We start from the raw sequence: 13745 nt of genomic DNA on the forward strand, positions 1-13745 counted from the left end.
ATGAAATGCAAAACAAACAAACGAAAAAAACACCACCTCTCAGGACACTCTTCTGTCAGTACAAAAGACATGCCAGGCAGCTAAGAAACAGGAATCAGTCATCTTTCTATGTCAGTATTTAGAAGCACCACTCTTACTTAAGATGAGTGCAATTAGCTCTAATTGTTCCTATTAATACAAAGTTCAAGGAACAAGTATTTGGAACATGGCCATTTTGCATCTCCACAGTGCTGTCAATACATTTATGATCAATCTTTTCCTGTTTTGGTTTTTTTTAGTAAAGAGTAATTTTCCTCAAAGTTAACTTTTCTAGTATTCCATTAACTCTCAAGAGAGGCAGAACTCCAAATCTCCCTGCCTGCTCCCCCAAAAAAGGAACAAAAAACCTTCAAAACCTACCACCCCGCAATCCAAGAAGCCTTAGTTTAGCAACTACTGCCAACTCCAAACATCAGGATTTTCCAACAAGAATCTTTATAGGAAGAGAATTCACTCAGCTGGAGCACAACACTTTGTGTAAACACTGAAGTCAAGGCTACTAACCACCACTCTGCACCAATTAGTGAAGCTAGTAGAGCAGGTGAGATCCAGTATCAAGCCACACCTGTCTGCTTTAAAGAGTGGTGAAATGGGAAGAAAATGCTTTCAATCACAACAGCAAAATATTGGTTCATGGCACTGCTTTAACTCCACACGTCACTGACCTCAGGAACCCTTGGTGGAGGTCGTTTTGTCTTTTCTTCAGGAATCTTCTCCTTCAAAAGGACCGTCTGCACATCCAGTGCTCCTATCAAAGTATTTGGCTTGTAACTCAAGGGTTGTTGCATGGCCCAAGACCTCAGTTCAAGACTATGTTGGGCTGGATTCAGGTGATACCGACTGCATAAGTCAACCAACAGATCCATCACAGCTTTACTGCAAAAAAGATGTTGCTTGTGGTTAGTAGAGAGGAAAAAATAGCTGCCAAAAATACCACCACAGTTTTAATACGCAAGCGAAAAGACAGTCCAAGCTGTGGATGTGTCACAAGTTAACAACTTCTCTTCGGTAGAGAACAGCGCTAATGCTTCGAAACACTAAATGGATCAGATAAAATGTTAGGAATTAAATATTCTAACTTCAGTGTTTATGAACTGACAACTAACTCTTCACTAGGAGGCAAATACCAGTGCCAGTAATAGCCCTTACAAACATAAGCCAATACAAGCAAAGTGCATCTCATCTGTTAAGTGCATATATTAAGTTCTGCAATTCAAACACTGGTCTTTAACATGTAGACAAGCTATAAATAACTGTAGCTCTTTGAGTACCTAAACTCTACCTAGATAAACTCTACCACCACATAAATCAAACTTGAGTGTGTGAATCTGGAAAAAGAGGTAGATGGGACTTTCTTCCAACTTAGAAGTTTGTGGGTTCTTTCCCACCTCAATTCATTCCACACCAATAATCTTTCCAAGACTAACAGATCCCCTCCGCATTTATTTTGATGAGAAAATTTACCCCGTAGAAAAAGATCTGGCTTCAAGTATGTGTCTTATGATTAGTTCTCCTTGCTGTTGTGATGCTTAGAGCTTTGGATTCAAAAGACATGTCAAAAGATTTGTCATCAACAAAGTAACAGAAGTTGAGGGGGGGGGAAAAAAGAAAAAAAAGAAAAAAAGAAAAAACAAGAAAACAAAAAGGGAGGAAAAGGGGGGGGGAGGAAAAGGGGGGGGGAGGAAAAGGGGGGGGGAGGAAAAGGGGGGGGGAGGAAAAGGGGGGGGGAGGAAAAGGGGGGGGGAGGAAAAGGGGGGGGAGGAAAAGGGGGGGGAGGAAAAGGGGGGGGAGGAAAAGGGGGGGGAGGAAAAGGGGGGGGGAGGAAAAGGGGGGGGGAGGAAAAGGGGGGGGGAGGAAAAGGGGGGGGGAGGAAAAGGGGGGGGGAGGAAAAGGGGGGGAGGAAAAGGGGGGGGGAGGAAAAGGGGGGGGAGGAAAAGGGGGGGGGAGGAAAAGGGGGGGGAGGAAAAGGGGGGGAGGAAAAGGGGGGGGGAGGAAAAGGGGGGGGGAGGAAAAGGGGGGGGGAGGAAAAGGGGGGGGGAGGAAAAGGGGGGGGGAGGAAAAGGGGGGGGGAGGAAAAGGGGGGGAGGAAAAGGGGGGGGGAGGAAAAGGGGGGGGAGGAAAAGGGGGGGGGAGGAAAAGGGGGGGGAGGAAAAGGGGGGGGAGGAAAAGGGGGGGGGAGGAAAAGGGGGGGGAGGAAAAGGGGGGGGGAGGAAAAGGGGGGGGGAGGAAAAGGGGGGGGGGGAAAAGGGGGGGGAGGAAAGAAAAAAAGAAAAAAAAAGAAAGAAAAAAGAAAAAAGAGCAACCCTACTTAAAACCTGCAATATACATGGGATATTCTTGAGGAAGAGGAGTTAACTTTATAGACAGTACATTTCCCAAAGGACTTGCACTTTTTTCTATGCACAAACTGGAAAAAGTACATACATATTCAAAAAATGGACAAATTCACATGCACATCAAGCCTTCCCAGCTTATGAGCCACCACCATTACAACTGTACCTCAAGACTGCCTTCAGCTATAAGCTGTTGGCAGCTGAGACACAGCTCTGTAGAGGCTACCAATTTTCTTCCTAGGCATACGAGGATGGCCAGTATCTGGTTAAGAAGTCAGTGAAAGTCTTTGGGGGTTAACTAGAGAGATGACAATGACAGAAATCAAACAAGGAGGACTGATATCATTAGATGTGTCAGAGGCTTCAGAAAAATAGAGCACAGGGATAGCCAGTGAGCTTGTATAAAGGGTATCCAAAGGGAATGCATCAGGTAATTTTGTGACATTCTCATAGCTATCACTCTGGCCCTGGCCTATGTTGTCAAGGTCTGCATTTTGCAACCATAGTCAGTTCCAACACAACAACTCACAAAAGTGACCTGCTCGCACATACCAAGTCCAAAATAGAGAGAACCTAACATATACCAATATTTACATTGGCACTCATTACGGTGTGCAGCAGTGAACATTTTGAAGAGTGTCAGCCCCTCCGATACGTATCTGTGAACAGACAAGCTGAGATCTGTATCTTTTAAAGTGAAGTGTGCATGCTTCTTTTCTCCCTTTCATTACTATTGTTTCAGAGAAAAGCAAATAACCTTGAAGAACCACAGGACATGGTGTTCTATTTACTAGACTCTTTTATTTAAAGTAGAATGATAATGTGGAATGATAATTTTATTTAAAGTAGAATGATTATGTGTTGCAGCATATAATATTGGGATACTGCATTCGTATTTGGAACGTTAGCTTACCTGAGGTAAGCTATCAAAACACTTTAAAAAAAAAAAAAAAAAAAAAGGCAAGGCACTTCAGTTTTTTTTTTAATTACTGAAACCTCAAAAGATGACTCTGCAATTCTGTCTAGGTGCTACAGAAATTATGGAATGTGTTCGGCACAGGTAGTACTACCCTTGCACTATATTAAATTCCACTCTGAAAGCAAGGTGCTGTCAGTCATACATGTTGAACAAACTCATTGAGACAACAAACAGCTGAAACCCATCCCAGTGTGAATTATTTTCACCTAATTGTTAATTACAGAGCACTTGAAATCTAGCACTTGGAATGAAGTCTGCAGCATCCCATCCCATTTCCTACTGCTCAGAATTATGCAGCTGCTCCCAAGCTGCATCCCAAGATGAGGAGCATCCCAAGCTTCATCTGCACCCCTTTGGAGTTCACGAATTAGACAATATCTCAGATGTTTTTGAAACAACTTAAAACCGTACAGTATTCCTGTCTGAAACTGAAACTCCTTATAACGATTGTAAATCATCTCCTTAAACTTCTGAAGGATAAAAAGAGAGCAAGAGAAATTCTAAGAACTATATTCAAAATTCATGCCTTACCAAAGAAGCAGGTGTTAGAGCATAAAAAGAAAACTAGAGAATGTGTCTAGTTTAAAACTCAGACAAGAAGATCCAGATCACTCTTATTAGCAAGGAGCAGCAAGCAGGTTCCAATCCACTCTTGTTTTATTAAGCTATTTGACATATAAAATCAGTTCTGGAAAGCAAAGGGTAACAATTGTATCAACAATATTTATCATTGACCATTCATGTCATGCTATTCACCAGTCCCTTTCAAAGACATTTATAGTTTAGGGGACAGTAAACAGAGTTGATTTAGGGGTGGCTTGGCCTGATCTTTACTGAGATCAACAGAATAAACCATTTAAAAATACAGACTTGTATAACTAGAAAACACATGTGTAGGACAAAGCTTTGCTTTATAATATGATCTTGACATTGCTCCTCCCTTCATTTTTGTGCTGCAAGCATCCACAAAGAAAGTCTTAAATGGAGGCAAGAATCTTTATCTAGTTCAACTTCAAACATAAATGAGAAATCTGAAAAGATAGTTGATCAGAGGCTGGGAGGGCAGGGGGAATTAAAAAGGATAAACAAGAACAATAGTGTAAAGTGAGTGACTTGAAGGGGTCAAGTCACCCCCCAAGGGGTCAAGATTTGATGGGGCTCTAATATATCCATTTAAAAATGAAAAAATCCTAAATAATAGACCTATAAAAACAAAGTTTTGCACAACCAGACCAGTTGTGCAAACTGACTCTTAACGTGAAGTCCCTGGAATCAGAATTTTACCTTACAGCAGTGAAGTATTAGGGTGTGTGATTAAAAGGCAGAAGATTCAAGGACTGGGTCAACACCCTAAAATAAATATTCCTAGGAATGGGGTAGAACCAGCTGGACAAACAAGACATTCTAAGGGTCAGCTAGTCACTGGGATTCATCCCTGGCCTCTTAGGTAAAACATCACCGATCACCCTTTCTAAGTGTGCTGAGCTAGTCATTAAGTGTACCTCCCAAGACTATGGTGGATCTGTTTTGTCCCACCTTCAAGCAGTGCTCTTTTTCTTCTGTTCATGTGTTTTAATATTTAAGTGTAAAAGATGCTTAACTCTTCGCTGGCGTATATAAATATGCATGCATATATAAATATTGCATACGTAAGTATGCATTTGCGTGCATACTTACTTATGACAAAAAAGAAAATAGACTAAGTGTAATTTAAGATACAAATCCTTGACAATAGATAAAGGATACTTATAGATCACAGATGCAAAAATAAGAAACACAAAATACTAGAAGTATTTTATTTCTATTCCCAGCAAAAGGTATTTAATAAGATCCTAAACCAAAACTCATGCAGATCTGAAAGGCTATAAATTCATATGGCCATGTTGTCCAGAAGCACTATTTGATAATAATGTTATATTCCAAAAATATCCTGGAATAAAGGAGGCAGAACATTTCCAGCAAACCTTTCACGCCTTCAAGAAAGACATATTGTAACATTTAAATGAAAATGTAATTAAGACTGCAAATTAAGTCAGTGTTAATAACAGAAAGGTTTATTCCCAAGAGTGCTCAGTAATAAAGCAGGAACACATGGGTCCAAACTGTCCTTGGCATTTTCTGTATGGCTTGAGAACTCCTGTGCTCCATAGGTCCTAGTGCTGCAGGAACAACAGACTGTTAGAAGCACATGGGGGGAAAAGGCTGGGTCAAAACAGGGAAAAGCAGACCAGGGAAGCCTCAAGCCCTACAGAGAGGCTCTGGTTTGGCTCCACTCTCAAAAAAAGCAAAATCCACCCTTCACCCTTTGGCTGGCTCACCAGAAATTCAGGGAAGAGGACTGGACATCTTAAGGGTGAAGAACGCTGAGAGTTTTCATGAAGACTTATGTTTGACAGTGAAATAAATACTCCCTGTGAATTCTAAACAGGAAAACAAGTGTATTTTAATACATTTCTATTACTACACCCACTAAAGTGGTGCCACCTTTGTGCTTATATTTGCAGTATATGTTTCCCAAAGCTGGAATAAACTGTGTGTGTAACAAGATGAAAAACTCTTAAAGACAAACTTTCAAACTGAATTCAATTTTACATTTTTTTAAATGGAGACTCTAATAGAATATCCTTAAGTAGCACATCCAAATTTCCTTTTTCCTTAAACTATTTTTCTTAAAAAAAAAAAAAAAATTAAACCATCTCTGGATATTTACAGAGACCTAACAAAATAGAGTTAACTACAAGCTGCTTGACTGAGTGCACACAGAAGACAAATCGAAAGAGCTAGTTTTGACCTTTTATTTGGTTCATTTATAATAATCTTACATGATACTAATTACTACAGTAGTGCTTATGTTTTTGCACAATTTCCTTCTTCATTCTCTGAACCAATTTCCTGAAATTGGTGAACCCTTTTTCTTTTTGACGATGTCCAGAGAAAGGTTTTGTAAATTCTTCTGATATTTTGGGCACTCAAAAACAGATTTTATAAAACATATTTCAGTGGCTGCAGTAACATCACCAAAGATTTACAGCAGTATAGGTGATAGTAGAATTTCTCTGAAGTATCCTTTTCTGATATCAACATAGATAAAATGGATGAACTTACGAATCAGAACTTATTTAACTGAATCAGCTCCCATGCTTGCCTCAAACCAAAGTTAAACTTTTCTTTAACCCCATATATTCCTCAGATGCTTGCTTATCAGTATCATTATATTTTTATACATATCATTATATTTTTATATCTTTATATCCAATATATAAATACACAACACATCTTCTATATACTTGGTATCCAATCTACAATACTGAAAAAATGCAACAATATCAAAATACTTGTGCTTTTATCCAGATCTGGAGATTTAAGACAGAAGAACCCTATAAAAAATGTAAATGTCTTTGGAATTTTAAAATTTATTTTCCGTATCCTTTTTTCCCCCCCCACCCAGATTGATTGCACAACAGCGTTTTTAAAGTTTATTTTTAACTTGTTAAAAATAGCTTACCTCCTTCCTCATTTTCCATAATCTGCTATCACCTCCTAAAGAAGGCTGTAGGAGATTGACATTTCCTTCTAACTCGCCACCCGAGTGCTTAGTCCAGTATGGAAAAAGAGCACTTAGTGCCTATGTTGGGCACTTGTGACACTCAAATAAGGAGACCAGACTACAATTTCCTCTTGATCGCACCAGGTAATAGAAGAATTCCTCTATTCCCAAGGAATATCAAGATATAAAACAGCCTAAGACTAGCTCAGGAAAACATGGATCCATGCGCATGTGAGGGTCATCTGTGGGGAATGCAAAGACACCAACCGCCAATTCCTCCTTTCTACACAAACACTCTCTCGTGTGTGCCTCTCAGTACTCTCAGTGAGATCCACCTAAAACAGAGGAAAGCATGACTGAAATGCTCCATCACTGCGGACAGAGAAAGATGAATACCAGTAAGTGTGTGTTCCTATATAGATACATATATATATTTTACACACTTACTGGTGTATATATACATATATATATAAAGAAAATATATATGCATATATATATATATATATATGTATACATAATGTAGTGTAATTGAAAAGCTCCGGAACGAGGGAGCTAATCCATGCCTTACCTTCCTTGTACTGTGCTCTTCTGCTCCACCCCATTGGGCAAAATGACTGTGAAGTCCACCAATCTGTTAATCATGTTCTCCTTCACGCTCACAAGGCTCTGACCAGAAATTGCATCTAGCTCCGCAGGTGGCTTTTGCTCGCTGTGAATTCTACTTCCTGCAGAAGGTTGATTTGGTGGAGGAGGAGCTCGAGCTTTCATTCTCCTCCTTAAGAAACAAAGGCAAAAAGAAAATGACCATTTTTTTGTGTAAAGAAATGTAAGACATTATTAACAATAAACATTCCCTCCAGCCATAATCTCAAGATATTTATAAAACCTCCTATGATTTATGCCCATCTTCCTTTTTCAGGCAGCTTTTCATTGGGGTTGCAATTTATTTTTACCTCTTCCTCTCTAAAATACAATAATTTTGTAATGATGCATCAACTTCCACTGCCTGCTTTCCATGCCCCACAGAACATATTAGTTCCATAATTAGAATATGAAATAATCACTACTTTGTTGAATAAGAAACACGCTCCCATGAAGAGAGAATCGGGGAAAACTGAGTCCAGTCCAGATGTGACTCAGGAAAGATGTATATTTATGTAAATGCACGTTCCACACAAGTTAAACCTGCAGGAGCAGAACTCACTTGAAGCTTCATCCAGCTATGGTTGGGTTCCACAGTACTGCATTCCTTAAAAGACTGTCTCCTCCTCTGCTCTGACGCAGCAGTATTAGTTCTGGCTCGTCATACTTCATAGGGAAACGCCGCGAACGGGTCCAATAGCAATGATACCACTTCTTACCACCATATACTGAGAGAATATAGCTCTTTGCAAATACTCTGAAGAGAACTCATTTTTCAGGAGGAGGCTATACACATTAAGAACTACATAGAGAAAAGCTGTATAAACTTGCAAATAACATATTTTAGAGAGATAAACACACCTATACAAACTCTAAGTGTTACTTCACTAATAAACAGCCACATAGATAAGTAATGTAGGCATGGTCTTCCATATCTGGAGGGCTGGCCTCACACCAAACACATATTTAAGAGGATTAATGTTGATGATGAATATTCCTAGGAGCAGTATTCAAGTCCCATTTAAGTGAGATCTTAGCATAATATAGATGGAAAAAGCAGTAAAATATTTCTGAGAATAAATATACAGAGAAATATTATTTAAACATACTCTAATTTTTTTAATATGCCTCTTTTTGGGTTACATAAAGAGAATTATTATTTTGCATATTTTTTTTACACAGAAGAATGCACAGAAAAAAAAACCAAAAAAACAGACAGACATAACTGGAGCACTAACTCCCCCAAAACAGGCAAAGATGAATAAAATGTGTGAAATTAGTGGTTGGGTCAAAAACGGGGCAAAAATTTGCTCATAAAAATATACATGTTAAAAATTGAACATGATCAATACCACAGCAGCTCTTCAACAATTAAAAAAAAAAACAATGAAAAGACTAAACTGACTGTCTGAATTTTAGATAAGTGTATGGCAGACAGAAAAATGAGAATCATTTATCACATAGCAGTTTGAAAATGATCCAGGTCCTCCATATTATCTAATTAGCATTTGACAAATAATTTCTGTGACATTTCAGTCCACAAAAATCATTACAATGCCTTGAAATGCCACTTTCTGTGAAAGCTCATCAGGACACTGAAAGACTAGCTATAATGCAGATACTTTCATTTCTACATATATAACTGATATGATAAGCTACTAATAGGCAGGGAGAGCTTCCACTACACTTGCTAGCATATGACAATTTCGCTCCTAATCAGAAATTTACCCAAATATTCACTTTTTAGTCACATGGTCAATGAGTCATGCAGTCATCAACCACTACCTCGTAGCTCCTACTCCCCTTCCTGCAGAGGCTTTATTGCTTGTCAAACTGCCTTCACTTTCTATATGTCCCCAAACAGAACAGCACCGACAGTCTACAAAGAGGAGAAAAACAAACAAAAAAAAAAACAAAGAAAAAGATTCATCTTTTCCTCAGATCCACTTTTATTCTCTAACGCAAAGCTAACCTTCACCGAATAGCCAAGGGACGAAGCCTGCTGTGTATCAGTAATCTGGTCAGAGCTCTACATTGCAACAGGTCAGACTCAATTAAAGCAGAATCTGTTTCTTTCCAAGCTTCTTATCTCTCTAGACATTTGCTTGGGCAATGTTGGCCTTTGTTGGCAGATTGTGAGAGCAGTTAAGCACGAATCCATATCATGCCAAAGGAGTATCTTGCATACAAGGCAGCTCAGCAATCATGCAGTGTAACCACTTCAGGATTTCAGACTGATTTATGAATTACCTAATTCTTAACCTCCATGACAGCAACTGCATCAATGTAAACAGGCTCATAAATTTACACATACACAAAAAGCTTTCCTATAAGGCTGGGGAAAAATCTCCAAAACAGTTCTACTGAAAGAGTGAAATATCCAAAGAAGGTGGGAGGAAAGTGTCTTGAACCTTGCAGAACTAGTTTTTAAATCATGATTTACTTGGAATTGTAAATTTCAACTCTCAAAGCAAACAGACAGGAAATAATCAAACATTAAAAGAATAAGCGCAAGACTGAAAAAAACCACTGCAACTGAAAAGACTTGATATTTTAAGCCAGAAGTAAAGAACAACTGAGAATGACACCCATAAAGGAGCTGCAGGTGTCCGGAGAGCACGCTAAATGCATGCTCGTTCCCTGGCAATGCTATAAAGCAGCATCTCATCTCCTATAAAGGGAAAGAACAGGCAAACAAGGTCAGACACCTTAATGCCAATTTATAACTCTGAAAATAGGAATGCCATTTTTATTTAGCCACTTAAGATACTCTTTCCAGCCAAGACTACAGTTAATCTTCTACAAAACTGTTCATTAGAGAGAGGAAGAAGGAAAACAAAATAAAAAAGTATTTCGTTAAAAGGATGGGGAATACCCTGACAAACAATGCTTACTTTACATCCATAAAGTGTTTAACAACATGTACTGCTTTTGGCATGACAGTCACAACCTTTTGAGCACTATAAACCTCCTTTTCTTTTGTTCAAAAAAGGCGAGTGCAGGTTTGTAGAGAGAGGAGAAGGAAAGAAATTCCCACATAATCTCTTTTATCCAGCAACAATTCAGGTGACCTTGCATGAACTTTTCCACAATAGTGACTATGTATTCTCCTGAAATGTGGCAATCGCTTTAAATGCCTGATTTTCATCAGACATTTACATTTCTTGAGTGATATATAGCAAAGTTTTCTTAGCCAACTTCCTGTAATGACTTGGTTGTAGAAGGCAGTTTCCAGGGACGCATGAACCACAACCCAAAAACGACAAGCGTTTGGGTCTGCATGTACAGCTGTGTTCTGAATGTCTCCAGCAACTACAGTCAGAACATGGAGAAGCCTGATAGTAATACTGTTTACTCATCAGAAAAAAAAAAAAAAATCAGCTTTATCATAGCTATGAGAATCATAAAGGACAAAAGAAACCCACTCCACAATAAAAGCAGTGGAAACACGCATCTTTCCCCGTCATCAGTATAGAGAAACTTGGTAATCCCCTAACTGTTATTAGTCTGTTGATGAAGCTGCAAGCGAAAACCCTTTTAACCTGTATGATTTGATCAAGGTTATGAAAGATTGCTTCAATGCCACCCTTAGTACGAAACAAAGTAAAAACAAGCGGCTGATTCTAACGCATAGATGTAGAGGGCCTTTTACTAAATATTGAAACACTTTGTCCCATTGGAATCCAAAATAAAAAAAAAAAAAAAAAGCTATCGCCATGAGATAATCAGACAAAACACGTAAATAACCTACCAGCGCTGCTGTCTATCTTGAGATCAGGCTTCTCACAGTAGAAAAGGAAAAAGAACAGGCAAGTGAAGCTAGCAACAAGACCAGGGTTTCTGTAGCACAGCAAGTAGAACAGCAGAAATGAAGAAGAGTTCCACCACACCAAGGTACTTTGAAAGAAGGCAGGACAAGCCCTTTGGACCTATACTTTATTAATATATAACTACAATGCAGTAGGATGCAACCTTGGCCTTACAATCCCACACTGAGAAAACATGATCTGTATTTCAAGCAGACATGGTCTTGGGACTTCCACTTTCATGGGAGCAGGGAAATTGTTCTTCTTGAGATAAGGTCAAAGATGCAGAAACCTGAAGTGATCTTATGTATTTCTGTCATGCTCAGAGAAAAAAAACAACATAATCCTCTCTGAGGTGTTAGGCAAAAGATAAGACTTGGTCCCTTGGATTAATAGTTAAAGAGGAGCTTCACAGTGAACTGGTTTAGGTTCAAAATAAAACCTGGCCACCCATATATACATTAGTAGAATTGCAGCAGCATTCATTTTTGATATGGTGAACTAACAGTACAGGGGCTTCCAACCCAGAAAAGATCAATTGCAATCTTTCCATGGTAGAAGGTTGGAAGACCTGTAGAGGGTATCTTGGTGACCTTCATGTGCATGTCAGATGCTAGGAGGAAAATAAAACAACCTAAGCGTGCTCTGGGATTGGCCCCGTACATAAATACCGCATGCCTTCCGTGGAATATGGAGACAATGTAGTTAAGGGTTCTTGAACTCCGGATGACTCCACTCCTACAGACTTCCAAGGGGAAATACATGCACATCCCTGATTGAGGAAAGAGCAGATTAATACTTTCATACACACAAAATCTCTAGCATCTTCCACAGCAAAGCTATAAAAACAGCTATTAGGCAGATCTTCTACTTCCATCAATCAAGATAGACCATATGGGAAGACCTTTTGCCTAGAAAGCAAATCAGATTCCCTTTAAAGGGTGCTTCTCTCTCACTCTTCATTGTTCACCATAAAGGAAAGAAAACCCAGACCACAGACTGGGGAAAGAGAAGCTCTAAGAGAACAAACAGTATGTGAGGTTTACTCTAAGCAACATTCTTCCAATTTCTAGATATGTTAAGTCCAGAAAAAAAAAATACCACAACTGAAAATCAAGTAATAGAATAATATTTTAGAATAAAGCCACATCAAGAATTCTGAATGACATCTAGAAAAAGAAACAAATCTCACAATGATGTAGAATAGAAAACGGCAAGATGATGAACCGACTGTGAAAATGCCTGCAACTGCTATGCGGGCAGGCAGCTCAACAAGACAGTTCTACAAAGCAGATCCACACCACTTTGACATCTGTAATGCTTAGAACAGACTGATTTAATTTAGCCTTTGTTTTGCTCTTATTTGGAGAAAAAGAGCAAGCACGCATTCTCAACTTTACCTAGTCTGGCACAGGCAAAATATTGCTGTATTGGACACGTGCAATAGAGGTAATTTTTGACCTTTAACTGTCTTATGGCAAACATTACAAATATAAAATATACTTTTTTGCATAACATCTTGTTTCCTGTATTATTTTACAATATTTCCTTTTTACAATATTACAAAAAATATTGTATCTGTTTAACAGCTGAATTTTTCACCAAAGACCAACATCTAATCAATTACTCCCTTGCTGAGAGAATTCAAGGAAGAATTTGTGTTGTCTAGATTAGCTTATTTTTAAGCATTTCTTTTGTTGCGAATTCCCTGGCTACTAAGGCATGAAATTATTCCATGATTTTCTTATTTCAAGCATCTACTTCAATTTCCCATGACTTTCAAAAGATCACAACATTCTGAAGGAAGGATCACACTGACAGGTATGATGAAAATGATTCCGTTACAGGCATGATAAAGTCACCTAAAATAGACAAGAAAAATCATTTGTTTTTGGCAAAGAAACGAAAGTTATTTAATTATATTTTATGATCTTCTATTTCAGTAGATCTTCATCTACTGATGAGAAACCCTACAGCCTTATGTATGTTAAAAACAGTTCAATGCCAGAAAAAAAAAAGTCCAAAAGTGAATGGAGTGAGTGTATTTGTAGGAGAGAGAGCAGGGATAGAGGTACATGACTGCACTCGCCCATAGGTGAAGAAAACAAAAAAAATAACAAATCCCCCAAAACTGAGCTGAGATGTTGCACATCTAATCAAAGAAATAAAGTTCTTTGCATTGTAGCTGTAATTTTTAACCTCTTGCAAACTTGAGCAATGAAAGCTGTGGTTCGGTTTTCCAGGCAGAAATTTGCATGTGAATAAACTAACTGATTTAAGGAAAGTACAAGACACATCCTAACACAGAGTAGCGATGTGGCTACTGCTTGTAAAACATTATACAACTGCTGAATAAGAGAAGGGGAGTCTACTTGGCCAGGACTCAGACTCCTGCACTG

General features: G+C 38.7%; 1 protein-coding gene across 1 annotated transcript in view; it reads right to left on the minus strand.

The window, feature by feature from the left end:
• Positions 1–704: 704 nt before the first annotated feature.
• The window catches only part of LOC148594606 (protein cordon-bleu-like), a gene marked incomplete at its 3' end in the record, with an annotated part of 52421 nt that continues 39380 nt past the window's right edge, over positions 705–13745 (minus strand). The window contains exons 2-3 of the mRNA XM_088525167.1: positions 7467–7673; positions 705–915 (exon numbers count right to left, since the gene is read on the minus strand). Coding sequence (XP_088381293.1) covers positions 705–915; positions 7467–7673 — 418 coding nt within the window. The remainder of the gene's footprint in view (positions 916–7466; positions 7674–13745) is intronic.

This window comes from Tinamus guttatus, unplaced genomic scaffold, assembly GCF_059628265.1.
Source record: "Tinamus guttatus ecotype Peru unplaced genomic scaffold, ASM5962826v1 Tinamus_guttatus_pri_ptg000224l, whole genome shotgun sequence".
Classification (NCBI taxonomy): Eukaryota; Metazoa; Chordata; class Aves; order Tinamiformes; family Tinamidae; genus Tinamus; species Tinamus guttatus.